Source organism: Lathamus discolor, chromosome 3, assembly GCF_037157495.1.
Source record: "Lathamus discolor isolate bLatDis1 chromosome 3, bLatDis1.hap1, whole genome shotgun sequence".
Lineage (NCBI taxonomy): Eukaryota > Metazoa > Chordata > Aves > Psittaciformes > Psittacidae > Lathamus > Lathamus discolor.
The window spans coordinates 27,764,843-27,792,053 of NC_088886.1; the positions used below are offsets into that span (position 1 = coordinate 27,764,843).

General features: G+C 42.5%; 1 protein-coding gene across 8 annotated transcripts in view; it reads right to left on the reverse strand.

Moving 5' to 3' along the window:
* The window catches only part of LPP (LIM domain containing preferred translocation partner in lipoma), a 353,102-nt gene that overhangs the window by 11,396 nt on the left and 314,495 nt on the right, over positions 1-27,211 (reverse strand). For 7 of the 8 annotated variants that reach the window (XM_065674286.1, XM_065674285.1, XM_065674288.1 and 4 more), the window contains 3 exons: positions 8,454-8,632; positions 5,723-5,843; positions 260-3,923 (listed from right to left, as the gene is read on the reverse strand). In XM_065674286.1, the coding sequence (XP_065530358.1) occupies positions 3,795-3,923; positions 5,723-5,843; positions 8,454-8,632 (429 nt within the window). In that variant the 3' untranslated portion in view covers positions 260-3,794. Of the gene's footprint in view, positions 1-259; positions 3,924-5,722; positions 5,844-8,453; positions 8,633-27,211 lie in introns of those variants that run through there. The other variant, XR_010611484.1, reaches the window with a different exon arrangement.

Below are 27,211 nucleotides of genomic sequence, written 5' to 3' on the forward strand. Positions count from 1 at the left end.
CTTTAAGCCTGTGCTTAAACGAACGCCAGGGACTTAAACATTTTGCTAAATTAGAACCTGATCCTGGACACTTCTGGGGCCCGTCTGGCCACACAAATCATGGGATCAGGCTCTACTTGCCAATAAATGCTAGACAAAGTCAAAGCAGCATGAGCAAAAACTGCAGACTTGAATAGAAATGTCTTGTGTGATCTTCCAATTCTTTCTGAAAGGAACACTTCAGACATTACTACAGCCACAGATGATGAGAATTTTTATCATGGCTAAGAAGTTCACCTTAGCAAAGTAAGGTCTCTTTGGCAAAAAGACTCCTTCTTTGGAAAAGATAAAACAGGATATATTCTAAATATGTGATAAATATTGTGAAGAAGCAATATCCCAGTGGTTCTTAATTGCAGTGCAATTGAGGTAAGTCCACCAACAATTCCTAATTAAATCCTGAAGCATCAGAGGGGAGTTTTCCATACACATGTGGGTGATGAGAGCCTCTGTGATGTATATACATTTATGCAATATCTTCCAAATATATTTATAGCAATTTTAGAAGCCAAAACCACATGCACTACAGAAAATAAAGAGGAGTGTTTTGGACACTCTCTCCATCCAACAGGCAGATGGCTTTGGTGTTTCAGGGGTGAAAACAAAAGCATGATTATACCTTTGCCCAGATCCATCAGGTCTAGAAATTAGCCGCAGTACCTCAAATATCAACACTGCTCAATCTTTGTCAAGCATCTTCCATCCATGAAGTATTTAATGCTTGAGAAATCTGGCTCTCACCTCCCTGCATGCCAGCCCAACTCACCTCAGCACCCTAATAACATAGAGGATTCAGACCTAGATCTCCTGGCTAGCCCTTAGCTTTGAAATGGGCTGGAATCCCAAACCTACATACCAGCAAACTTTTCTGGAAAGAGAAGACAGAACTCAAAAAAATCAGTAGTTTGGGCCAATCTGTGATTAATTCCCATAACATCCCTGGGAAGTTGGAAAGAAGCCCTCTCATGCAGAGGGCAGAAGACAAGAAGCCATATGACTTGCTCCTCCTAAGGCAGGGCCATAAAAAGCCCTGAGGCTCTGGACTTTGGTCTTCCTTAGTCTCAACCACATTCTGCAGGAAGGCACAATAGTTTGCTTCCATCAACTACCCCAGTGTTACTCAGGAGAGTCTCATCAGCCACTCGATTTAACACTAACAAGAGTAAGGAAGATCAGATCTACATTTGCTGCCTGATGAATGACTTATTCTGCACCAAAGAGCATCATGTCATCCCCTGTGCTTGCAGAGATGTAAAATCCTCTGCAAGGATATATAATGGTGTTAGCAATCCCATCTCTGACCTCCCATGGTTTTGTATGGTTAGTTAACACTGGTTTCGCTCAATAGTTGTGAGGGTTTTTTGATGGGTGGTGGTGCAGACTGCACGCAAGGAAAGAAATGAGCTCAGAAGTACCTTACGTGCCATGGTTCAGGGAGCAGGAGCCCAGATGGAACCTGGCTGGAGTCACGGTCCAAAAACATTTGTTTACGTCTGAGGCAGTAAACTGTTGAAGGCCACGTAGAAATGTAGTATAAAAAGGCAAAACTGCTTCAGCACAGCCACTGTGTTGGAGAGCAATTTCTTTTTCTTAATGATGCCACCCTTCTACAAAGAAGGATTCATTCTGAGCTGGGAATTTTGGGAAACTTCCCTGGCACTGGTGGAGTTTGCCAACATATAAACCATGTAAGGAGCAGAGGATTCAGACTGGTATTTCTGTATTTGAATTTACTGTATACAGCTAAAGCTATTAAATTTCACAGTGCTCTTCCATAAAGGTTAGTACTAAACTGAAAGGAAATGCACCATTTGCACAAGCTGCAGTGAGTACCTGAATTTTTCCCTGTTTCCAATCGGTCTGGCTCATCTAACTTTTCTTTTCAGCATTGGTGGGTATAATTGCATAAGGCCTCTGTTATAGACAATAAAGATAAAAGCACCACATTCTTATTGTTTTTCAGTGGATGCATGAAAAGTGCCAGTTTGTCACCTATATGGTCAATCAGCCTGAAACTGTTTCAGTTCTGCTTCTTGATTTAAGTGCAAAGAAAGGTATTTTCTTTGATTACATCTGCAAATAAGATATTAATGTCAATTCAGTGATATGAAAATTACTCCCTCACTATGTAATTTGCACCTTAGTTATTATGGGTTTCATGAACAAGAATATTATAGCTGCTCAGAGTGCTGTGGATTTCTAATTATTTTTTTTTATTAAAAAAACAACCCAAAAAAAACCAACCACCCCAAAATCAACCCAACATAAGAAAAAAAGATTATGTGTGCCCAGATTTACCTTGACTTATGTATTAATTCTGAAGATGAAAATGCTGCTGCTGGCCCAGCACGCTAATGCAATGACATCTCACCAGAGAGAAGTTACAAGTGGCTGGGATGAAAATGAAAGAGGATAAAAAAAAAGCTTGCTTTTCAGAATGGCACAGAGAAGGGTTTAATACCTTCTTTAGCCTTTGTAACATAAAAACTAAACAACAGCATGTATTTAAGAGAATCTTTTTGTTGTTGTTGAAATAAGATTCTTATTTTTTTATAAGAACTCTAGATCATCTGTGTTAACATCAGAGAAATGTATATCCCAAGGCCTGATTCAATACCTGTTGCAGTTGAAAGAAAATCTTCCCATTGCAATATACAGGAGATGGAACAAGGCTCTGTTGCTTAAATGTCTATCTAGAAACCAACACCACCAGTGGTCTCACTAGAATGGGGTGTGAGAGTGGCTTAAGATTTTTTTGAGCAAGGCTTTGCACTGCAGTTCTATGTAGTCTTTCTTTGGGTTTTGTGTTGTGGGTTTTTTTAAACCACTGGGAATTTAAAAATGTGTTTCCTGCTCCACATCCTTAAAACACTTTCTTAACAGACACGATTGGCCTCCACCTCTGGTAAATTAAAAGCACATGGGGGGTGTGTGTGTGTGGTGTGTGTGTGTGGTGTGTAGTGTGTGGTGTATAGTGTGTGCAAGCTCACTTCTTTCTATGATTACTCATATATAATGAATTGGAAGCATCATTACTGAATAAATTTATACAATAGTAAAATATAATTTCATAAGAAAAAGAAAAAATCCTATCAAACTGGAAGGGATTGGAGACAAGTAAGGGTCGAAGAAAACAGACAGAGGTAACAAACTGTGTCCAAAGGATACAAGGTCACACCTACACTCTTAGGTGCAGTACAGTTGAAGTTACATTGTTTGTGTTGTGATGAGAGAAGTGCCAAGTTTGCTCTCACATCTTCTAGGGCAGGGGAGCTACTTCCACTGGTGACCCAGATCCTGTTAAAGTCAACCAGTGACTTCAATGACAGCTAGTCAGGTTCTCAAATAACTTGGAAGAAAGAACTAGCTCAGCCATTTTTCACCTTCTACCTTCACGTACTTAGGAGACAGGAATCAAACACAGAAATAATGTTAGGACCATATTCAGGCCTCCTGCAGGCAGATAACTTAGGTGCTGTGACCACCTATCTCTGTTGGCTGCAGAGACAGCAGGTGCTCTGACTCACCCCTGAAAAGTCACCTCGAAGTTAGGTGCCTGTCATGGGCAGTCCGAGCATGGCCTCACAAACTGCCCTCTTGTTCCAAGGCCTTCCAGTTTTACTTTTTTTTTTTTTTTTACTTTTTTTTTTTTTTTTGTTTTAAACAGAGATTCAGACCCTAGGCTGGAAAGAAATCATGCAAAGCTTGTGCAATATCCCCTAACAGGCATCCTGGGGAAGGGTCACAGTTGATACTCAGAGATCAGTGCTGGCCTTGGCCGTCAGAGCCTGGATCCGAGCAGAGTTGCAGGTCTTGCAAAGGATGTGCCCATCCAGAGGATAACAGCCCTGATTGTCCCCTTCAGACAGAAGGCCACCACAGTCCTAGGACATAAGCAAACAAAGTAAAATAAGCAAAGTAAATAAGTAAGAACAACAACATTAAGCAAGGAATCTGTTAGTCAAAGAAAGTCTCTCCTCACTCTCCACCTTGTAAGAGGATCTAGCCTGCGTCAGCGTAAAGCACGAAGCTGAGGTACATGATGTCTTTCATGATTAAACCATTTCGTGATAAGAAAGAACGCTGCAGAGAAGATAGGTTCCCAAGGTCTCTTCTGAATTTAATCCCATTGAAAATAAAAGGAGATTATTCCCTTCACATTGACGAGTGAGGAAAAGTCTTTAGCATTGGAGAAAACATAAAACTTAAGCACATGTTTATTAATGCAAAAAAGGATAAAAAGAAGCATCACTGGGAAAGAAGTTCTGTACCAACACCTGACTGCAGGTAATCTCCCCTCGAAGAGTTAATGCTATAAAACTATAGGCTCTATTCCAGGTGTGACAGCTAAGCAAGCTCCCTGCCTGTCTCCCCTACCAGAAGTGTCACCTGTGTTTGTATTGCAATTGTCCTTAAAGGTTGTGGCTGAAAGAAGGATGTCACTGAAACAGGGACATGGAAACCCCACTAAAAGGCCCAAAACCTGCTCCAGAGTCCTCAGCCCCTAAGTACATAAGGCTAAGTATAGCTGCAAGGAAAGCTGGGAATTATCCCTCACTGTGTGATCAGTCAACCACTTGACCCAAGACTGCTGACAGAGCTGTGGTGACAGGATTATGGCTTGCTTAGAGGCCATACTTTTTCATCATAAACCTGTGTTTGTAAATATACCTGGCAAGCAAGTGGTGGAAAGAGGAACAGCATTATTATTCCTTTTGAGATAGCTGAGGCATGTGGAGATCAAGACCAAGTGAGTGTATCCTGTGCTCTCCAGTGCATTTACTTCTGACATTCCTTTGCACGAAGCCTAGGTATCTCAGCACCCAGCCTAGGCACATGGTGTATCATGAATTAGGCTCTACAAAATTCAGTGTAGGAATGCCCTAGCACCATTAAAAAACTGGGTCTAAGTAATGGGCTGTCATGTAGCCAAGGTCAGACTAAGAAGTGAACCAGATGCCTTAAGTTTCAGCCTGGATTTTTAAGCCTTGGTCCATCATTCTTTCTAGTTAGTTATTAAAACCTGCAACTGTCATAAGAAATACATTTGGTCTCATTTTCTCAGCCTACCATCTGGCTGATGTATTATCCAACAAATAATACTCGCATTGAAGAATTTTTGAAGGCTCCCTAACACAGCTGTTCCCACATGTTAATTGCTTGAAGGTGATTTCTATTCTCAGTCTTCAGATTCTTACCATCAAAATTATATGAAGTGCGTAATGAAACTGAACAGGAAAGTAGCACAAAAAGCATTGCACAAAACGAGAATGATCATGTTTATGTGTCCATTAAAATTCTTCAAGCCAGAGCCATATGTTGAGTTTCCTGTACAATCTTGCTCAAATTCTAACATGCATTAGCTTTCATTTTAAGAACTTAAACTAGAGCAATGTTTGTGTCCAAGCTATAATTTATGAAGTTCTTCAATATTAAGCCCTAATTACCTGAGTCACATTCTCTTGCTCTCCTAATGAACCTGCTATAAACAAGGGACCAGATTTTCTTCTCATTTGTGCTGATATAAATGAGGAAAAATTCCTTGCATGCTGATGTCAATGAAGTAATTTGATTTGTAGAGCCAGTGTTACAATAGGGTATGCCTGTTGTGTGTATAATATGAGGCAGTGATGAAATTAAGCCAACCTTTGCTTTCTGTCCTTCACGTGATTAGAATACTAACCTCGCATCGGTAGCACTGGACATGGAAGTCACGATCCAAGGCAACAATGCGTACAGTCTCCTCTTGTCCTGGGGCTGGCATGATGGGCTCCTTACACACTGAACATCTTGGTGCAAATTTCCTGAAGAAAGAAGATAAGTCACAGTCATCCTTAAACTCAGAGCAGAAGTTTTTCTTAACTGCACCAGCAAGCCAGAAACATGTACATTTGTAGAAACACACACACGTGTATAAACATAAGTCACAGTTTGTAGCTTTGCAGAGCTGCCTATTTGGAAAGAATATAGGAAGGACTCTTCTTACCCACTTATGCACCCAGCAGCACACTCCTGACTGTGCTCACCCTCCAACATGAAGCACCAGGGCAATTCTGACTAGGTGCGTTTTCTAGATAAAACCAACTCGCAGATATCCATTAGTGGGTTGCCCGGACTTTAAAGGGAGCAGGTCTTGGTGCAGAGACACCAACACTCTCTCCCCCGCAGTCAGCCTGACTCAGAGTTGTATGGTGACACTCACTGTGTGAAGGGACTGCCTCGAATTGGGGTCAACTCAGAGATCAATGGGAGCACAGACTTTTCCCCCTTATACTGCCCACCATTTGACCTTCTGTGCAATTCACGTATGTTCTATATTAGCTGTGGTGTCACTCTCCCCCCGGTTGCCCATGAGAAGTGGTCATCTCTGCTCCTAGGCAGCTGGGGATGCTTGGGAACATTTAGCCTGTGGCAAATTATTATCTTGCTCAAGACCTAAAGGTACCAACTCCTGGCTGCAAATTCTGATCACAAAAGAAGGACTGCATACCAACAGAATATGCTGCCATGTAATGAGTGCTGGGGTCATGGGCTATGGAGCAACAGAGGGCAGTGCTTATGGCAAACATCAGAACACAAGGAGATCAAAGGCCCTTCTCTTTTGAAATGCCTCGACAAGATTGACTCTGCCACCCAGCCTGTCACATGAACCACCTCAGAATTAACTAGCTTAGAAAAGAAAAAGAAAAAAAAATCTATCTGTACTAGGAATAAAGAAAAATATTAATTTCCCTGGCAGCAGATGAAAGATGTCTGGGTAGCTGCGATCTAACGAAAAAATGAATTAAACAGTGGCTATAGTGAGCACTCTGAAAAATAACTTAAATGGATATATGACTGGAGCTGTAATCGCAGTTAATTATATGCTGCTTCATGCAGGAGCTTCCTTCTGCCATTTAGCTCAAATATGGTGCTTAAAAATGCTTCAACATTTCTTTGTCCAGGCCACTGTGGGTAATGATGAGCCAAATATTAATTCCCAGGACCCAGAGATGACTTCTGCAGATATCAGGAGATGAAGATGTGCTACTGCAGGGACTTAGCTCAGCTAAGTGACAGTGTAAGCATCAGCTATAGCTTTGTTATCAAGAGGGTGTACAAGATGTACAGCACCCAACCTCCAGACCAGGAGGATGTGTCATTCTTAATTAATTGAAACTGGGCTGGATGAAGTGCTGCTAAACACGTGGCTGGCCAAAGACATTCAGATTGTCACATTAGGTCTTGTGCTATTCCTGTATCTTCCCTCAGTCTTTCACTCAATGATTTTGTGCTCTTTCCTTGGATTGACAGCCTCCTACTTCCCATTCTCAGAGCTCTGAGGTCCACATCCAGCCACTGCCAGAAGACTTCAACTTAACTGCTTCCAGCCTGCATGTAAGCCCTTGGCCTGTGGGACTTGGGAAAGGAGCAGTTTTAAGAGGGTGTGAGGGAAATCTTTCAGGAGCCTGAGTGGCGTGTAAACCTTCTGTTGGGCCTGTGCTCAGGACCAAATTTTACCTTACACACAACTGCTGGCACAGAAAAGAAGGCCAATTAACCCAGCCTATGCGAGTTACAGGGAACATCCTCATGTTGGATTTTAACATGCCAGTTGACTGTGGCTGCTTCCCTTTCTGTCAAGTCAGCCTGCTTCTTTGAGCTTTCAGGCCCACACATTGATATCATAAGGCTCTAATTAAATCTACCCCCTTAGAAATTAAGAGATAAATGGTTGAGATGTAAACTCACATTTGTCGGTATTGATTTCCTTTTTTAATTGAGGGGTGTAATGTGTCTGTCTTTTCCATACAGGGGAAACATTTGTGCTGATTATATCTACCTGTCTTCCCTAGATTAGTAGTGATGATGGGGGTGGTAGCATGGCAGTGACAGAAACTACTTGCAACTATACCTTTCAACTTACTTTAAATAGCAGTTTCACTATAAATTATTACCGGGGCTGTATTTTTAGCAGCTTAAAAAAGCTAATTAGCAACTAGAAAGAAAAGGAGCTGTGAGCATCCTGTGGCTACCTAGATCCCTCTAGCCAGTAAGCAAACAGCTGCAGAGTGCAACAGCACAGGACCTCTCTTAATTGCCTGGTGGAAGAAGTAGGAAGACGCCAATGTGGAAATGCAGGTAGAGGCAGTGAGGAGAAATGTGCACATGCTAAGGGCGTGAGATGGCAGGTGGAATGCAGTGCAGTTGAAATGGAGGAACACAGAAGTTATTGGGACCTTAGCAAAACAGAGATCAAGCAGCATCCCTAACCCTAACCAATTAATCTTGTATGCCATTGAGTGCCTGCTTGGAACAAAGCTCTGCCTACTATTTTAGAGCCTCAGGATAAAGTGGCAGAGGGTTTAGATCTTTTTGGACATTCAGACTAAAAAAAGGAGGATTTTTAGGGAGAGAAAGACAATAAGCCATACTTATGGAAATCCTCTATGCAGTGGATGTTCCCACTGGCGTCCACGGTGAAGGGAATCCCATCCAGGCTGCGATGGCACATCACGCAGGTGAAGCAGTGGGGATGGTAGGCCTTCCCAGTGGCTCGGAGAATCCTTTCCATTATGGGCTTTGCGCAGACGCTGCATTGCTCCAGTGTGTTCTGCAAACAAAATGTACACAGCAGACGTGAACACCATCTAAGCATGACACTTACAAAGGTCAGCTGGAGGTTGCTGCTGGTCTACCCGGAAGCTTTAGGTACTTTTCATTTTTAAATAAGTGCAGTATAGTCAACAAAGAGTATGGTAACACCACGATGCCTGGGTCAAACCTTAAGAACAGTGTGAGAACAAAAACCAGAGCCTTCTCTCAGCAGCTCTAATAACTGATCAGAGGTGGCCCACCAGGTATGTGTATGTAAGCCATTGCAGCTTCTGTAGCCAAGAGAACTTGAAGGAGTTATGCAGCGTGCACTCCTGGGTTTTTGCCTCAGGACTGCCCAGTCTGAATGACCTTTTGCAGCCAAGTTGATTAGAGACAACCTCCACAGTGCAAAGCTGCCAAACTCCTGGGGATAAGCAGAGACCCTCCAACTGCTCTGCCAATACAGCTCTCATAAAGGATCCTTATCTGCCTTGTAAGAAAATCTTGATCTTCCTCTCCCACCACAGAGACTACTGTTGAGTCTGAGGAGAGAATAAAGCAGTGTCTGCAATGAAAGCATCACAAGGACGGGAGTTCAGGATGACTTAAACTGTTCATTTATCTCTGGGCCACTATGTTTCAGATAATGGCTGTGAAATGACAGCTCTAAGGCCGCGATCCTTGCTGCACAGGTTTTACACACTGGCCTGCTCCTGGAGTGCTGAAGCCAAAAAACCCCGCACCTTTCAAGTGGGATCCACTGAATGATTCATACAATTTCAAGCCTCACTCTCTCTTGCAGTTAATTACAGAAACTCCAAGATAATTTTGCTTCAGATGGTTGTCTGTGAGCCACACCAGCCCTTCAGACACCAACTGTGCAATCTACCCTTTCAAACAAAGCACCTTAAAGCCACACTAAATGAATGGAGGGTGCAACCCACATAGATGCAAACAATAAATCTGTGGCCATGATTTCAATCATTTCACTGGACTTTAGGAAAGCAAACTTCACCTACTAGTCCTGCTTGATGCATCTGAAGTTATCAAATAATGTTATCAACCAGTGCTTGAATCTTTGATGAGACAGAAAGTCCATGATTACAATACTGATTATGATCAATAGAAATAAGGAGAGGGGAGGGAAGGAAAGGAAAAAAATCTTATGGGCCAGAAATATAAAATGCTGCTGGAAGGCAGCTCATGTTGACAAACACAGAAGGCTAAAGTTCTTCTGCTTCTTCATGCAACAAAATTCCCAGGGAAAGTAGTGCTTTGACTGACCGCATTGTTATTGCTTCTTTGAGCCAATATTCTTAGGGGCAAGATCCAGACCTTACATGTGCAGCCAGAATGTATTGTCAGGAGATGAGTCACCAGGTTACTTCTACACTCACATATTTGCTATTGGACATTATCTCTGGGCTGCAAATCACCAGTAAGATACAAACATAAAATACATAGGTTCATATCAGAAGATCAAAATGATTGGTTTTGGAAAGGTCAGTATGAAAAGTCCTACAATCAACCCATTTAAGAACTGCCTCACAGATTTGGAAAGAGAGCACAGATAGACTAGCATTGGTTTCAGACTGGATTTTGCTTTATGCCTTGTAGTAATGGGCAGGAAAGAATTATTGCTGGCCTTTCTGTCTGGTTGCCGTCACCATCATCATCATTATAACAGTAGCTGGTATGCCAGAAAAAGCAAGGTCCATAATTTTCTTCTTGGAGTAATAACCTAGCAAATTTACCATTTTGCTTTGCATAAGCAGATCACATCATCGCAGTCTGCATCCATGCTGTTTTCTATATTGCCAAGGAAGAAATGCAGCATACTGGCAGATACAGACAGAAGATGGTGTAAGGCATTTGCTATTGACATCTTCTGAATATGTGTAGGTATGTAGCATTTGCCTCACCAAGTCACTGCTTGCTTCATTTCCAACAGTTGCCAACAACAGAGGCCAAACTATGAGAACAGGGTAAGCAAAATACAGCAATTCCTGAGGATATGCTTCCAGCCTCCAGCAATTTCTGGCTTAGGGACTTCCTGAGCCAGAACTTGGCTTCTCCATACTTAGCCTCAAGTAAATGTTTCTCCCATGAACTTTCTCAATTGCTTTTTGAATTCTAATAAACATTGAGCACCCTCAACATGGCCATGAGTTTCACAGCTTACCTGCATGTTGGGGCTGATCTGCTAAGCAGTTACCCCCTGCTACTGCAGCCCATGCAACAGTGCTGCAGACAGTAATGCTGAGCATTACTGCTGTGTTCATGGCATGCTGGTGCCATGAACACAGCAGAGACCTGCAGCTGTAATCTACCCTGCAAAGGATTTGATACAACTCCTGCTCACACATTTCAGACACACAGTTTAGGACCACAAGGAATCATGACAATCATCTTGTCTGATATCATGTGTTAACGCTGACTTCGGTGGGAGTTTTGCTGTGACCAGGAAAGCAGGTAATCATGTTTCTGGATTATGCCTTCAGAAAACATGTCTTCTGCTCCCAAATCTCAGCTGTACTACTGTTTGACATTCCTGCAGCCGAGACAAGCATTTTAAATTAACCAACTACTGATTAAGCCTTCCATACAACCAGAAAATCAGACCTAAGAAATTTATTCTTTTCATCCTTCTAAGACTGTACCAGTGAAGAAAAACAAAGTCATTAGCTTCAGACTTCAGTTCACTCCCTGTCTGGGAGCATATTTGCTTAAGCTTCTTCCCCTGCTAGAGCCCTGGCTCAGACCCTTCGAGATGTTACCAGAAGATGCCAAAGGGAAAGCTTCCTTGATTCACACCCATTTGACATCAGGTTGCTCTAAGGCAGGATTTGGCCTGCGGAGCTAACAGGGTTTTCTTTGATACTCTAATCAGGTTATCCCACATGCCTAAATGCTGCCCCAGCAGCTAACAACCTGCACAAAGGTATTTCTGCATATTATGGGAATAGCATCCCTGTAGGATTATAAGTTTGGCTTCTTGATTTTGCTCTCTTTTACATTTAGCTAACTCTCCTAGCACCTCCTGGATCTTTCAGACCTTCACAAAGCTGAACAAGATGAAGGAAAAAAACCCTAACAGCCCTATTTTAATTCTTTTCTCCTAAGTGCCACTGCCAACCCTCTCTGTAATCAACAGGTAGAGCTGAGTGCATCTGATGAGTTACTTAGAGGACCAAAGCAAGGCACTGAGAAGAAAGATAAGAACCAGTTAGAAAACATCAGACCAAGGGGCTATGGTCAAATTCATGTCATAAGAATATGGACCATAACTCCAGCATGGGCACAGGAGAAAGTTCACCATCCCTTTCTCTTATTTTTGGCTAAGAGGCAGGGAATGCCCTTCTCTTTTGGACACACTTGTATCTCCAAATCTAACTACTTTTTGAGGTTTGAAAAGAATGGGGAAGAAACCATCCATTTCTAAATAGAAGGTAGGCCCAATGTTAAAGTTGTCTGGGCCCCTTTCTCTTCAGGGCAGAACTGATTATCCATGGCAAAGGCAAAGTATCTTGCCTACGCAAAATAATACACCCTAATACCAGTAAGAAAAATAACCCCAAGCAAAGACACACTAAAACACAAGCAAATAACTGAAATGACTAGGACATCAAGCATCAGCTTGCAAGTGAAAACTAAAAAACACAAATGTGTACAGCACTATCAGCAGCAAAGTGGGAACAAGCTGCTTGAGAACAAGTATCTGGCACCAACTTGGTGGTGGGAGTTGTTTGAGGACCTCCCTACAGCAATACTTGGCCCTTCAGAAACCACAGAAAGCCAAAGGGAGTTGCTCTGCAGATGTTAGGTTTAAACACGGGCCACAAAGTGAAAATCCAAACTGCTGGGAAAGACTTCTGTGATGCAAGAGCCATTGAAGACTGGAAGTGGGAAGTCTCTGAATCCCCTTCTGTAACTTTACAACCCAGATGGAAAGCTGGCAAATGACTTCGAGGTGCAAAGCTGCAGTGACAGCCTGCAGGCTGCATCTCATCCTGCCTCTCTAATGCTGCGGATCATAACTTCTCATAACCAGATTTTAGGTGACAGCAGTAACTCACAATACGGTGCAGCACAAGGACCCTCCCACAATGACCTAGCAATAGTCTCTGCACTGTGCAAAATGGGTGAAAGAAAAATAGTGGCATCTGATATGCAGTTTACACGATGATAAACAACTAAAGTGGCAGACTTGGCAGTCCTGGGGTAGCGGCTAGACTTGATGATCTTAAAGGTCTTTTCCAACCAAGTTGATTCTATGATTAATGCAGAAGAAAAGCCACACAGAGATTAGTCATTGCTTCTTCTGTCCTGACAATTCAGCCAGAGATCTAATGAACATAAATAACCTCTCCTGCACTCTGAACAGACCAAGCTCATGCATGGGGACATGAGCATGGCATTGCTTATTTTGCTGGGGGAGGGGAGAGAAGCTGTGTGACCAGCAGGCCAAAGGAGGTGATCCTGCTCCTCTACTCTGCTCTTGTGAGACCTCACTTGGAGTATTGTGTGCAGTTCTGGTGTCCTCAACATAAAAAGGACATGGAACTGTTGGAATGAGTCCAGAGGAAGGCCATGAGGATGACAGGGGACTGGAGCACCTCCCGTATGAAGACAGGCTGAGAAAGTTGGGGCTGTTCAGCCTGGAGAAGAGAAGGCTGCGTGGAGACCTCAGAGCAGCCTTCCAGTATCTGAAGGGGGCCTACAAGGATGCTGCAGAGGGCTTCTTCATTAGGGACTGTAGTGATAGGATAAGGGGTAACAGGTTCAAACTTAAACAGGGGAAGTTTAGACTGGATATAAGGACGAAGTTCTTTACTGTGAGGGTGGTGAGGCACTGGAATGGGTTGCCCAGGGAGGTTGTGAATGCTCCATCCCTGGCGGTGTTCAAGGCCAGGTTGGACAGAGCCTTGGGTGACATGGTTTAGTGGGAGGTGTCCCTGCCCATGGCAGGGATGTTGGAACTAGATGATCTTGAGGTCCTTTCCAACCCTAACTATTCTATGATTCTAACAACAAAGGAAGAAATTACACTGGCAACTCACGCACAGGGACATGAACTCACTTTCTGCGAGCACCACAGAAGAAATTTTTTGGAGTAACTGCACAGAGGAGATGGTATTAGCTGCGGAATCAAAAGTGACTGTTGTGTTAAAACCAGGCACATAGTCAACTACTGTAGCTGAAATGTAACTTAGTAAAGTGTGGTAAGTGAATTGCTTTAAATCTTGTGACTCCGTCGTTCATTTCCTCAAACTGAGGAAAGCAGTGCAGCAGACATTTTCCCCATTGTGGGATGATTTTTGAGGCTTGAAAATGTTTCCATACTTAAGACAGAACACTTTAATCTCAAGAAGTCTGGTGAATTTATAAATCCCAAATTTGATCAGGTCAATTGAAACACTGCACTTCAAATAATTTCAAATGGTTTCATTTAGGTTTTGGGTCTGCAAAGATAGTTGGATTATAAATTCAATATAAAGCAGACATTGGTGAAGGGTTTAAGTGTCAAGATGTAATTTCAGCACTTCCAAAACCTTTTTTTTTTTTTTTTTTTTTTTTTTGGCATTATTTCTAGCAAAAGAAAATGCAAGACCTGATTTCCCCTGAAAATCTCCAGCCATCCCCAACTCCATAGATGGGTAAATCTTGGAAAACACAACATTTAATTCAGTAATGGCCAGCATGAAATTCCTTCCTCCATATTTGAAAAGAGAATTTGGGCAAGTGTGAGTTAATCTTTCTCACTTAGCTTGACCAGCTGGACACATTATTAACAGTGGGTGATACTCCCCTTCCTGCTGCTCCCAGAAGGCTAGGTCCAGCAAGGGAGAGCCCTGCATAACATCTTCGCTGATTCTCTCTTGTTTAGACCATATTGCCATAGTCGCACCAGTGTGTTGGGAGCAAGAGATGTGACCCCTGACAGCCCAAAATGCCCTAGCAAAATCTCCTAATTCAGATACAGTGGTAAACAGTGAGGATGCTCTTTAGCTGGTATAGCTTGTTTGCTGGGAAAGAAGATGGCAGATACTGGAATAAATTACATTGGCAACCCTGCAACTTTACCAGCATGACATGGGGCTGAGCTGCACATACAGCTACCAGTTGCATAGTGTAGACTGGGGTCCTAGAGGTTGCTGTACTCAGCGGCCTTCAAATAGTTCTTCCATTCTGCTCAGCTCTTAGTGGCTTTCCCAGCACAGTAGCAATACCACAGCTGGCATGCTTCCCCTCTGCTGGAATTTGCATTTCTTGTCAGAAAAACTGAATTCAGCTTTGTATTTCTGGAATCAGAGCAGCTGGAGGTGAATCCGGCAGAAAGTCCTCTCAGCATACAGGGTGAAGGAATCCCTTCCCCTTGCCCTGTAACTATTAGAGAAAAACTAGATGCATTTTATTGCTTATGTTAGTAGCAAAAATGACAATGACATACAATTGAGTCCACAAGTGTGCAGTAACATAAGGGCCACAATGAAAATGGATCAGGGCTTGAGAAATGCTTCTCAAATGATGTGCAGATGTCAAAATATGTTCTATGATGAGAAGAGGAAGGAGCTCCATTTCCTCCTCAAGATAGCTATCTTATCAATAAAAGGTATGGCTTTGCCATTGTCTGAGCATATCAGAGCCTGAGAGGAAACCTGGAGAAGGCTGCTGGATCTGGCACCACACAAGCTGGCCATACTACCTGGAGAAAGGTACATATTTTCAGTGCTTAACATAAGTAATGTTTGGAACAGCACAGGCAGTGGCAGGGTGACTTCTCTGTTGCTCAGTGCCAGTTTAGACAAGACCCATATATGTCCTTAGTAGCACCTAGTTGAGAGTGATGAAGGAACATAAGGGTTAAATGATCTGCTCTGCCTTAGGCTCAACATCCAACCACAATCACACTGACTCCTTCCAGCTAAAAATCCACAAGAAGCCTGATGCTGGAAATTACTTAACTACTTTCTGGCACTCAAAGCTACCCATCTTCTGTACATTCCTTGCTCTGACAACACAGAGATCTTTGTCACTGTAGAACAGCAATGCTTACGAATGTAACAAATGAGGGAATAGTTCTCTAAACTGGTGGGCTGGAAGATAAAATGCCTGTATTTTGCATCTGACTTTTCAACCAAATAACTGTCAAAGGCAAAGCACTCCCATGCTCTGTGCCTCAGTTGGCCTGTAAATAAAATGGCTGTAGACATCACATATTCCAGGGAGAAACTGGATGCTGGTATGTTTGATAAATACTTGTCAAGTAGTTTGTGTGCCAAAATGGTTACTTGATGGAAAAAAGTATTCTTAACAGCAAAACCCTTTTTTTTTTTTTTTTATTTTTTATTTTAAACTATGATTGCACATACCTCAAAAGTCAACCAGGGCTTACTTGGGGAGGCATAGTACTGGGGAACAGCATCTGAAATGTTACTCAGAGTACTCCAATGTGACTACAGCAATTTGCAAGAGTAAAGTATTTTAATACTGAGGATATGTTTCTAACTCACAGTTGACCTAAAAAAAAAAACAACCATGGAGAATAAAAAGCCTGTGCTTATGAAATTTTTTCAACAATAATAATTACAGTTGCATGCAGTATAGTAAGATAAGCAACTGAAAGCATCCTTAGCAACTATAATGTAAAAGAACATTGTTACATATCTTGGTAATCAGCTCCTATTCCTTCGGCAATTTTCAGTCGAGTGAAGGTGTATTTCTAAGCCTTCCCCCATCTTGTCTACTGCCACCAGAGAAGCTGCACATTCCTCACAAAACTGAAACAGGGAATTGTGCGTGTTGGAGAGCACAGCTCATGCTTGCTACTAGCACCGCTGACTAGGGTTAGGTATGAACCCCAGTGTAATGACATGAAGTTAGTCATTATACCAGGACTGCATACGGACCACAAAACATTTAACCACTAAGCTGGGGCAGGATTTTTGAAGGCTGGAGAGATGAGCATCCATAAAGCACAGCAGCACTAGCAGAGCACAGGAGACAAGCCTGCCTTGGCAGGGAGGGATGACCAGATAAGGCACTTTCTATCTCTGATTTCTTCAATCCAAGTTGATCCTGAGCTCACAACCAGACCTTTGGCCCTCATTCCAAACCGTTGCATAATACAGTGCCTGGCGCAAGATGCTGATTTTCAAAGATTTGTAATTTGAAGGAAATCCCTCAAAATCCCTCCTAGAATGCCAAAGGTAAACAGTTTGTTCAAGGCTTCTGCAGCTCAGGCAAACTGGCACACAGCTGCCACTGAAATCCCCGGACCCTGCAACACAACAGCAGCCATACCTCATGATATTAGCATTGCTTCATACCACTGGGGTCACTACCTAGAGAGAAATAACATGCTGGCTTTGCCAATGGGTTCAAGGATTTGTTAGGACTCTTTTTTCCACTGGAGTGAACTTTGGTAGCTTTAAAATCTATGATATTCTATTAGCTTTGCTCCTGAGGGGCAGGGGAAATACATTGCAGGTTTTGATAGCCTGCGCTTTTACCTATTATTAACACCCACACATCAGGTAAGAGTACCTACAAACCATCATCATAACTCAGGGTTCTGTGATACAAAGTGCTTTGCAGAATAAACCAAAGCTGTTCTCTATGCCCGAGCACTTCCAGTCTTTCTGCTACAGATGTAGCACTGCCTGCCTTATATGTTCTCTTCATCAAATCCATCTCTTCCCTCAAAACATGATGCGCCTGACCTTGTATGCCACACTGGGAGTTTTGCCTAAATAAAGACCGAAGAATTTGTCCTGTTGCAATTACTTTCTGCACAGGCAGCAGAATTACATGCAGCTGGGAGATGTGGCAAACAACGAGCAGATACACCCTGCTCCTTGTTTAGATACAATTGTGGACAACACAGAGATTTCAAGTTTAATTAGCAACGCCGAGGAAGCTGTTGGAGAGATATTTCAAACTGCTTGCAGTCTAAACTGATTAGAACTTTGTGAAAACAAATCAAAATTGTGTAGCAAATCATTAGGCTACAATTCAAGTCAAACTGAACCGCATCAAAGGAAATACAAAGAAGTGACTATCGCAAGAAGTGGCCTTTCTTTCTTTTCTTTGGTAGAGAATTTAATTTCATAGCCTTTAATAAACCTGATGCTCCAATCCAAGCTTGCCACTCTGGCAAAGAGCTTAACCAAAATAACACTGGAACGCATAGCTGACAGACCAAAGAGACTATAAATTGGTGAAATCTGGGCACAATACAACAAAAACAAACAAAACAAAACAAAACAAAAAAATCCAAAATTCCATTCAATCTTCCTGTTTTAGAATTTTGATGCAACTGACTATTGACATGGAAATGTTATCTTGACCTTAACTGCTAAAGCTGACTTGTGGAGGAAAAAATTACTGACTCTGTGACATCCTGGTGGTTATTTATAGTTCCCCTCACCCTCCTCTTTCTTGGTATTTTTACGTTAGAAATGAACTCTCACTTTTTCCTGAAGGACTGTTTGAGCAGTGCAATAATTTGTGACAAAAACCATCAGGAAAATGGAATCTTGTTATTAACATGGAAACCAACTTCTAGTTGTGAACTTTGTCAGTAAACTAGCATCCAGCAAAGCTGAACTTTTTTTTTTGGTTACAGATTGAACACCACCAGCCTTTTAACTACAACCTGTTTAATGCTGGCTTTTATGTTTCCTGTGCTCTCCAAGAGAGTTATTCCGGAGAAACTAAAGGAAAAGACAGGGCTACTAGTTGAGAGCCCAGGTACTTCTGAAGTCTGTACAACAACAAAGGCAGAATCCTTCCCCTTCACTCCTTCAGAATAAAACCATACATCTCTCTAAGTCACAAGAAAGAGCACACTATCCATTTCCCCTTGGTTATTTCAAGTCATAGTTAAGGGCATCTCTAAGTTGCTTCTAATAGCTACCAACGGTTAAATATTTCAGATGAATATCAGTTTAACAGCTCTCCTTTCCACATAAATTGCTCAAGCAAAGAGAATGCAAAGCTTCTCCTGAATCTCTCATACAAGTTACATGAGAAAGTTGTGTTTTCTAGTGGCAGGGACACAGCACTGGAAACTAAGGGTGCTTGGCTTCTGTCCTTGAGTTCACCAGTGCCTCTGAGAGTCTTATTTCAGTATTTTCCACTTCTGTGCTTCAGATTATCTGTGGAGTCAGTTTAGTAAACTATTGGAGGCCTATGATGCTCTGGGAGAAGTCATGTCCCTAATATGAACACCAAAGTTGGCATGCACTACTACCAAGAAATAAGCAACTCCCCAAATCAAACCAAAGCAAAACCCAAGAAGGTAATGCGATTTTGCACAGAATTTCATAGAGCTTTCATTGAAACACCTTTTCAGTGCAAGATAATAATTTTCCAGTGTATACGTGCAAGTTGTGAAATACAGGTCATGGCAACAGTTCAGCATAAAAATAGCTGCTTTTAATAGATAACATAATCCAGTAGAATACTTTGGAAAAAAAACACCCAAAACTCTCATAGTACTTGGATTCTGCTGCTACCCAAACTGACAGTGAAAATAAGATTCTCCCAAATCCCTGATGTGTTTGTTATAGAGTTGCCGAATGTATGTAAGTCCCTGATTCAAAGAGAATATGTTGGAGCCTTTAGGGCAATGGGAGATTTATCTGTGCCTGGAATACAAGGGATTGCTCTAAGGTCCTTCCCAAGGGAAGGGAAAAGATAGCTTCTTATTCCCCAAAGAAACCCTCATGACTGAAATGTGTATCTTTAAAGACTTTGGAAGAGTACTGGGCAGGCACCACAGGCAACCAGCACTGGCCACTGTCAACAATAACAGAAAGCAGGATTTATCGCATCAGTGTTAAGGCAAGAACTGTGTTTCTATACTCTTTCCCCTCTGCACTAAGACCTGGAATTTTATTTTTTTGGAGCCAGGATTTCTTCAGAGACTTGAACTGAGTTATCCCCTGGAGCAACATCCATATTCCTATCTAGAGTCAGACTCTAATTGGAAATAAATGCAGGCTGGTGAGTAAATCCAGGCCAGCTATATCATACCTAGCAGGTATTGGCATTATTTTTAGATGTAATGACATCCCTATTCCTTTCATTCAGATGACCTGCATGTTTGCTTCAGTCCCTGGTCTGCAGAAGTAAGTCTGAGCCACCTGCTGAGATAAGAGTGACAAAGAAGGAAGCAATGCGAAAAAGGGAAAATGGAGACAGCTACAGAAGTAGAATCCAGACAAGGCATGGCACAGATAAGGAACTTCTTTGGGAAGTCAAGTGAGATATAAGAAAAGTGAAAATCCGTCTGCTTTTTAGCTGAAGACTAATGTTCCAGCCTGCAAACCAATCCATTGCCTTCCTTCCTTCACAGTGAGATGATCTCATCCACAGAAAAGACAGAGAAGATGATTTACATCAGCCCCTCTGCACCTCCAGCCCATCTCCGAAGGTGCTTCTGCTACAACTCAGCTCAACAGAGCTGGGAAAAAAAGGATGATACATATTTCCTTCTAACCTTACAAACCAATAACCCACACAATAGATCAGATCTTTCCTGGAATGATGTGTGAAAGGTAAATCAGAAGCTTTGACCTGCTCTTCTGTTGAAGACACTGTGGTGGGACTGTTGGGCTGGAGGCTCCTTGTAACACAATTGCCTACCTAGTTAATCAAAACCTCTTGGCATTGTTCTTTTACTCTCAAAATAGAAAAAAATAAGGGTCCTTGTAAAAAAAATAAAAATTCTTATTTTGGACAGACAACAGGGAGACTTGGATACAGAGATCTTGATGGCAAAACCATGGGAATGCAAATGAAAACGGGCATGTCCGAGTAGGTGGTAATTCTCTGGTGTCAGCAGGGTTAGTCAAGGATGTTCAGAGCAGTAAACTTGCAATCTAAAGTCATTTCTTTCCCTTTCATCACCACAAGAAATTTTGGATTAATTTGGAATATGAAGGACACTGGCCTGAGCTGTCGGGAAGGTTTATGTCAGAGCAGAGCAGACTGAAAATCAAGCTGACAGTTGGCATTTCTTTACCAGGTCTTTTACATCACTTGTGGAGGCTGCCCTAGATGTTATTAAAAGATGAAAAGCGCAGGCACTGAACACTCTGCTAGTCAACTGCCAATCCCTAACATATAGTAACCAGATTACTCCAGAGTTTGTGAAAGCAACACCAAAGGCTTTCAGCCAAATATTACATTTAAAAAAAGAAAGAACAGTTGAGAAAAAACCAGCAAAACCCAAATGTGAATGGAGCTTTTGAAAAGAAAAGATTCACTTGGGCACACACAGCAGTAACACAAACTCCAGTCTTGTGACAGCACTTGAGATTCAACAAGCAAAGTGGAGTAGCAACAGAAGGAGAAACCAGCTCGTTGAATTTCACTTGTTTAACTTGTTTTCCTAGTAACAAAGATACATATAAAATGCATTTACATAAACACACTGAATGTATAATAGGTATTAAATAACACGTCCATTCTCTACTGGAGAATAACATCCTGTAAGTGTATGGACTCTCAGACTGACATCATAGTGGTTATGGAATACAGAGGAAAAAATAACATTATTCCAGGACCATTCTGTTCTGTAACTGTTCCATTCTGTTATGGGGATTTTCTTTCTGTAACAGTGGAAAAGACCATGCTCTGGTGCTTCATACAGTATTTTAAAAGGTCTGAGATCACCTGTACCAATGCTTGTTTCTCATTAACGTAACTGCTGAATTGCTCATCTCCATCCTAACACAAGTTACTTCCAACTTTCCTTTCTGAAGGCCAGAAATTGCCATTTCCCCAGCAAGAACATCTGAACACCTAAAGTAATCTGACCCCCACCTTTTGCCAAGCAGCTCACACAAAGTAACTGGCATGAGCCACATCTTTCCAAGCTGACTTAATGGACCTACTAGGAACAACAGAAGGAAGGACCATTCTTCATCAGGCTCTATGGACTAGGTCCAGGTGCAAAAGGACAAGACAGTATGGTTGTAACACATGGCTCATGTACCTGATGATCAAGCTAATGCAGGCAATATGGGCAAGTGCTGGTGGTCTCCTAATGAAAGAAAGATTTTGTTGCTGGCACCATACTACCCCACTGTGCAAAGTGGTCCCTCCCCACACACGCTGTTACACCAGCTTCCAAAGAGACAGGAGAGAAGGACAGAGCGACAGGGAGGGGCAATGAAGGGTGGGAAATGAGGAAAAAATCTAGGACTTTCTGAGTCTGAGTCTTTTTTTCCGGGTTTGCTGCTGGGGCAGCACAGCCTGACTCTGCCCTACCTGTAAGTTTTCCTATGGAAAAGTTAATGTTGGCTCTTTCACATGCAGTGCAAGTCCAGCGAGCATCCTCCTGCCAGTTTTGCAAGGGCAGCTAAGGAGTCTTGCTGGAAATCTGGCCCCAGAGAGAAACAGCAGTGGAAAGCAGCCATTTCAGAAGCACATTATTAAGCCATCAGACCAGTAGCTACAGGATCCCCATGGAAAAGTTGATCCAGGCACTTTGTATAATTACTTGAGCCCTTCCCGAGTCATTTATTCCCCTTTGTGGTTGGCAGGGAAAGTCAATATCTTCTGGAGCTGCAAAGTCATAGAGCTTTTTAAGAAGACAGGTTTGTAGGTGAACACATTTCTCTTCGCAAAATCTTTGCTGGAGTACACTGTTCGGCAGCAATTCAGGCTTTTTGCAGAGCTAATGCAGCAAGCTCAAATGAGCATAGCACACAGGCAAGTTTAAGTGCTCCATTTGCTTTACCTACATATGTTTTAACACTCACATTTTTAGATGAAGAGGCATAAAAATAGCTTAATTGTGTATATTGCCTACAGTACTGCTGGACTCCACCTGTGGGAAGGAACTTGAGTTTAAATTTTATTAAAGTTGCACATGTTTCCAGGAGGTTACTAATTATCCTGTGTGTTTTATACAGTATTTTTGGCTCCAGGGTCTTTCTGTACTTTTCTGAAAGAAACCCAACACAAAAATACTTGAGCTGAGATCTGGAATGCGTGACTGAAACCCAGGCACTCACCCCAGGGTTCATCTGACCCCACATATCCTTGCTCTTACCAGGCTTTGGAAAATGCTTTGAGATCTGCTGGTGAGAAAATACTGCCTGGATACCAAAGACCTGTCTTTCCAATTTAATTGTCCTGCTTCCATGCACTTTAAACTCCACTGTTTGTCTGGCATTCCTCAGACTAGAGCTGCGTGTAGAGCTGATATTTTGAGGGCCTCGTGTGTGAATTAATTCACTTTGTGTACAACCCTCCTTTAAACTACGAGTTGCTTACAGACACAGTGCAAAGTGTCCTCAGGGATGGGGTGTTCTGTATTTTAGGGTGGTTAATTCAAACCGCCTTTTCTTAAAGACACTCCATGCCTGCAGCTTGAGTTGGGGTATGTTCAGCATCTTGGAAAAACAAAAACAAAAACAGCCCATGGTCTCTCACAGAGAGGACAAACCACAAGATGGCTAGAAAGGAGGCCAAGTTTTGAAAACACCAGCCTTTACCTCTTCTGACCTAGATGGCTGACCATCCCAAGCACCACTTCTAAGTGTTTTTCTTGTGCTCCTTGAACAAAGGCAGACAAATCTCCAGCAGCCCTAAATCATTGTTCTTCAGTGGTATCAACTAGGTTTACTGACATCTGGACCTACCATGGCAGGGGCCTAACAGAAGGAACATGTTAGCCAGTGCCATGCATGGGACACAGGGATCTTGCCAGCATATGATATGCATGCTTCCCATCTTCCCTCCCATGCCTGGACTCTCACTCTCTTTTAGGAACGTGACAAAAACCAAAACAAGGCACCAGTTCTTCTATCCCAAATCCAGTTTGTGAGGTCCTTGGCACTATCACAGCATTGTTTCTGTGCAGAATCCCTGGCAACTGATTCACTTGCAGTTTCTAGTGCTTTACAGGTTTGAGTAAATCAAGACTTCCATGACAGTGTCCAGGCATCATCTGAAGGCATCAAGAGATGCAGACTACGCTTACTAGTCATTTGTTCCAGTAGTAACCAGTCATACTGTCAAACTGTTTGTCTCATTTCTATTGTGAGTGTTTGGCTACTGTTTCCACCATTGTTCTGCCTTTCGCCACTGTATAAGTTTGTTATTAGCCAGTATATCACCTTATACATCACATTACACCATCTTCGAGAAGCTAAACTGTCCAAACTTATTTTAAAGTATTTTCCTCTCACCTTTGGCTGTTTCCTCCAAGATTTTCAGTCTTTCAGTGTCCTTGAAGGAATGGAGAAAGATGGAGACTAGCAGACTAGACAGGGGATTCTACTCTCTCACCAACACCGGACTGGTAAGTCTTCAACCAGTCTTCAACTTAAGTCTTCCCCAGTCTTTACACAGAGATCTTTTGCAAGGGCTAGTATCAACCCTTTTTACCACAACACTGGAAGGCTTCCTTAGCTGGCTGTGCTGAAAGCTCTGCTTCTTCCTAAGGATGCCACTTTGCAGGATGAGCCTCCAGCTGTAGAGCTGGTGTTCCAGAAGATGATGGCCTTGTTCCTGGACAGATAGATGGCCTCACAGTTGGGTGTATTAAGCCATTTTTGTTCAAATGAGTCCAGCATCTTCATCTTACCAATCCACTAATTTTATCAGCAGCTATTTTTTCCTTTGTTGCTAATAACACATTACAGATAAGCATCAAATACTCTCGTACATAACAGCTCTGCAGTACCACACTAAAAATCTATTCCAGCCATGCTGTTTGACATGGTTTCTCTTGTAGGGACAGTTTCACTAGTCCCAAAGATGTGGTTGAGGGACAGATTGCCTATCCCAGGCTGCCTGGTTACCATCACAGAGAGTCTTAAGCAAAAGCCATTAACAAGCTGTTTGATTTAATGGCATTTCAGGGTTTGTATAATATGTGGTAGTTACCCCATATATCTATATGAAATAAACACTTCAGTGTATAAAAGGTTTTGTAGAAAGCCTTAAAAATTGCTCCAACAGGAGGAAAAAGTATTTTATCTTTCTACACGCAGGAAAAAATAAATAAAATTGCTAACCACTCTGACAAGCCCCTGGAAAGCAACAACCTGACTCCGGTTATTATTGTGTAGGCAACAGTAGCATTTAGGCATGTCTGACTGAGAACACTTTCAAAGCTCCTGGTCAAGCCAACTTCTCCAACAAAGAAAGAGCACAAAAATCACCAGAGATGATCCTAGAACTGGAAGCATAGAGAGAGCTTGGAGACTGACAATCCCCCAGAAGAGAAAACTGCAGTAGAAAAGAAAGTACATTCCCAATGCCAGACCTTTCACAAACAGAACCAGGAGAAAGATGTAAGAAGAAACTGGGAAGTAACTGGAATAGCTGATACAGAGTGAGGGGAACCTCTGAAATTAATTTAAGGAAGTTTTGTGCATCTGACTCAATTTCTGTATGCTGTGACTTTATAAACCTTCCTAATTATTCAGTGTCTTTTGGATGTTACACTTACTTGCTGTAACATTAACTCAGTTTCAGTCAATGGTGAAGATACTACATTAAGGTAAAGTGGAATATTAAGAGCCTCCAACAATTCACTATGGCAATTGTACACCTCTGTAGAGAAGAAAACGTGTTTTCCGCAAGCTGCTCTGGCTAGTCTAGGGGATGGTAAGGTGTAGAAGAGAAATCCAGCTAGGATGAGCTCCCAGCACGCCAGGACTATGGCCATCCAGTCAGCTAAGCCCTCTGAAGTTACTCCACGGAAGTCGCAATGAACAATTATCAACCCACTTCTGAGGGCACAGAGGCATAGTGAAGCAACTCAGGCTGAGTAAAACAAAAATAGACATAAGGCAGCAAAAGAATTCAGAATAGGAGGAAGGGCTGTGAGAAGTGGACCCACAACAGTGTTCAGATAGCTTAGCCCCGGCTACTTTAAGTTAACCAGATTTCTCATTTCCTTCCTTCTGCTTTAAGGCATTCTCATCAGTTTTGACACATTTGAGGCCAGCACACAGACCTACTGGATTATGGATCTAGGAGCTAAGGAAAGCACCAAGGGGAAGGAAGGCACCCACACAGACATAACAATGCTCTGGGTAAGAGAAGGAAAAAGTAATTTCCCAGCTGGGTCCCAGAGCCCAGAAATTACAGAATACAAGTAACTCAGGCACCAGGAAAACTTCTTGGGAGCATGTAGACAGAAAACCTTAGTGTTGAATGCAGCTCTAGCAGCCTAACCATGCCACCCCAAATAGATGGTGTCAGAGGGGCACAGGTGCCCCTATATACCCTATATGGGGCAAAAGTAGCACAAGACCACTTCCCCATGATGGGACCTCCTCCCCGTGAAACACCAGGAGCTCCCTCTTTCTGGCAGATATGTGAATGGTTGGTTAGATTTTCCTCTCCCCTTCTGACAGGCGCTGCCATGGCACATACAGATGACACATCAGCTACATGTGCATCTGAACTTTGTAAATCCTGTGTAGGTACATGCTAGTTCAGACATGCAAGATGAACCCACTGAATAATTGAAGAACAGTGATACATACAGACCCCCATTTTCTAAATCTTCGGCAAGGATTCCAAAGGATTGGACAGTCTCTATCCTCTGTTTTCATGTGCCAGTATATTTTCCAAAACGGCTTGTGCTTTAGATCCTATTCAATTCTTAAAAAAAAAAAAAAAGGTATTTTTTACCAAAACCTGCTGGAAAAGAAATCTATCAACAGAAAGGGGCAGTTACACCTTGAAGATAAGCATAGCTGAAGATCTTTTATGTAAGACTCCCCCTGACTGTGTGGAGAGCTGTTAAGATGTCAGATCATGGTTTGTTGCTCTCAGGGAGCCTGCTGCAGCACTCAGTCAGAACAAGTTTACGTCTTGGAGGAATTAATTTGTCTGAATAATGTCATCCTGGTTAAACAAAATGTTAGGGAAAATATTGCAGCATTCTGGTGCACCCCCCTGGACTGATGCCTATATATGGGGATTAGCCAGCGTGAAAGGGATCCTGCTGAGTCAAATTGGATTATAGCAGTATTATTTTCTGGAGACAGAAGAAGAGGGGAGGGAGGGAAGAGCTAGGGAAACCTTGCAAAAATATCAGCTGTTTGATATGTTAAAGAAACAGCATGGATGAGAAAATGCTACACACTTATATGAGTGCAGCAGAGCCAGGTCAGCTGACAGCAGCAACCAAAAATAATTCTTTACCCCTTTTAGCCCTTCAGCAACCCAGCTCCCAGAAAGCAAGGTGGACTCCAGCTCTTTCTGGGGCATCAGGAGATGTGCTGGCTGTGTTCCCGTCAGGCACCAGCACCATGGCAGTACCCTGGTGGGGATGATCCTCATGTTGGGAGGATGTCCTGCGAAGCCTCACTAGACCTGCCCAATTGCCATAACAGCATGTAAGGGAGCAAATAATCTTGCAGACTCAGCTCTTGGAGCCCGTGGGGAGCTGGTGCAGATGGCAGGAAGGGAAAACACGCAAGTTTTCAAATGAAGTCCCTGAGGTGCCTCCCCTCCATTTTTCATCACCAGGCATTCACACAGCCATTTATGCAGTCATTGTTCAATGCTGGCTGGAGAACCAGGGCTGGTGGCAAGTCACAATTGAGACATG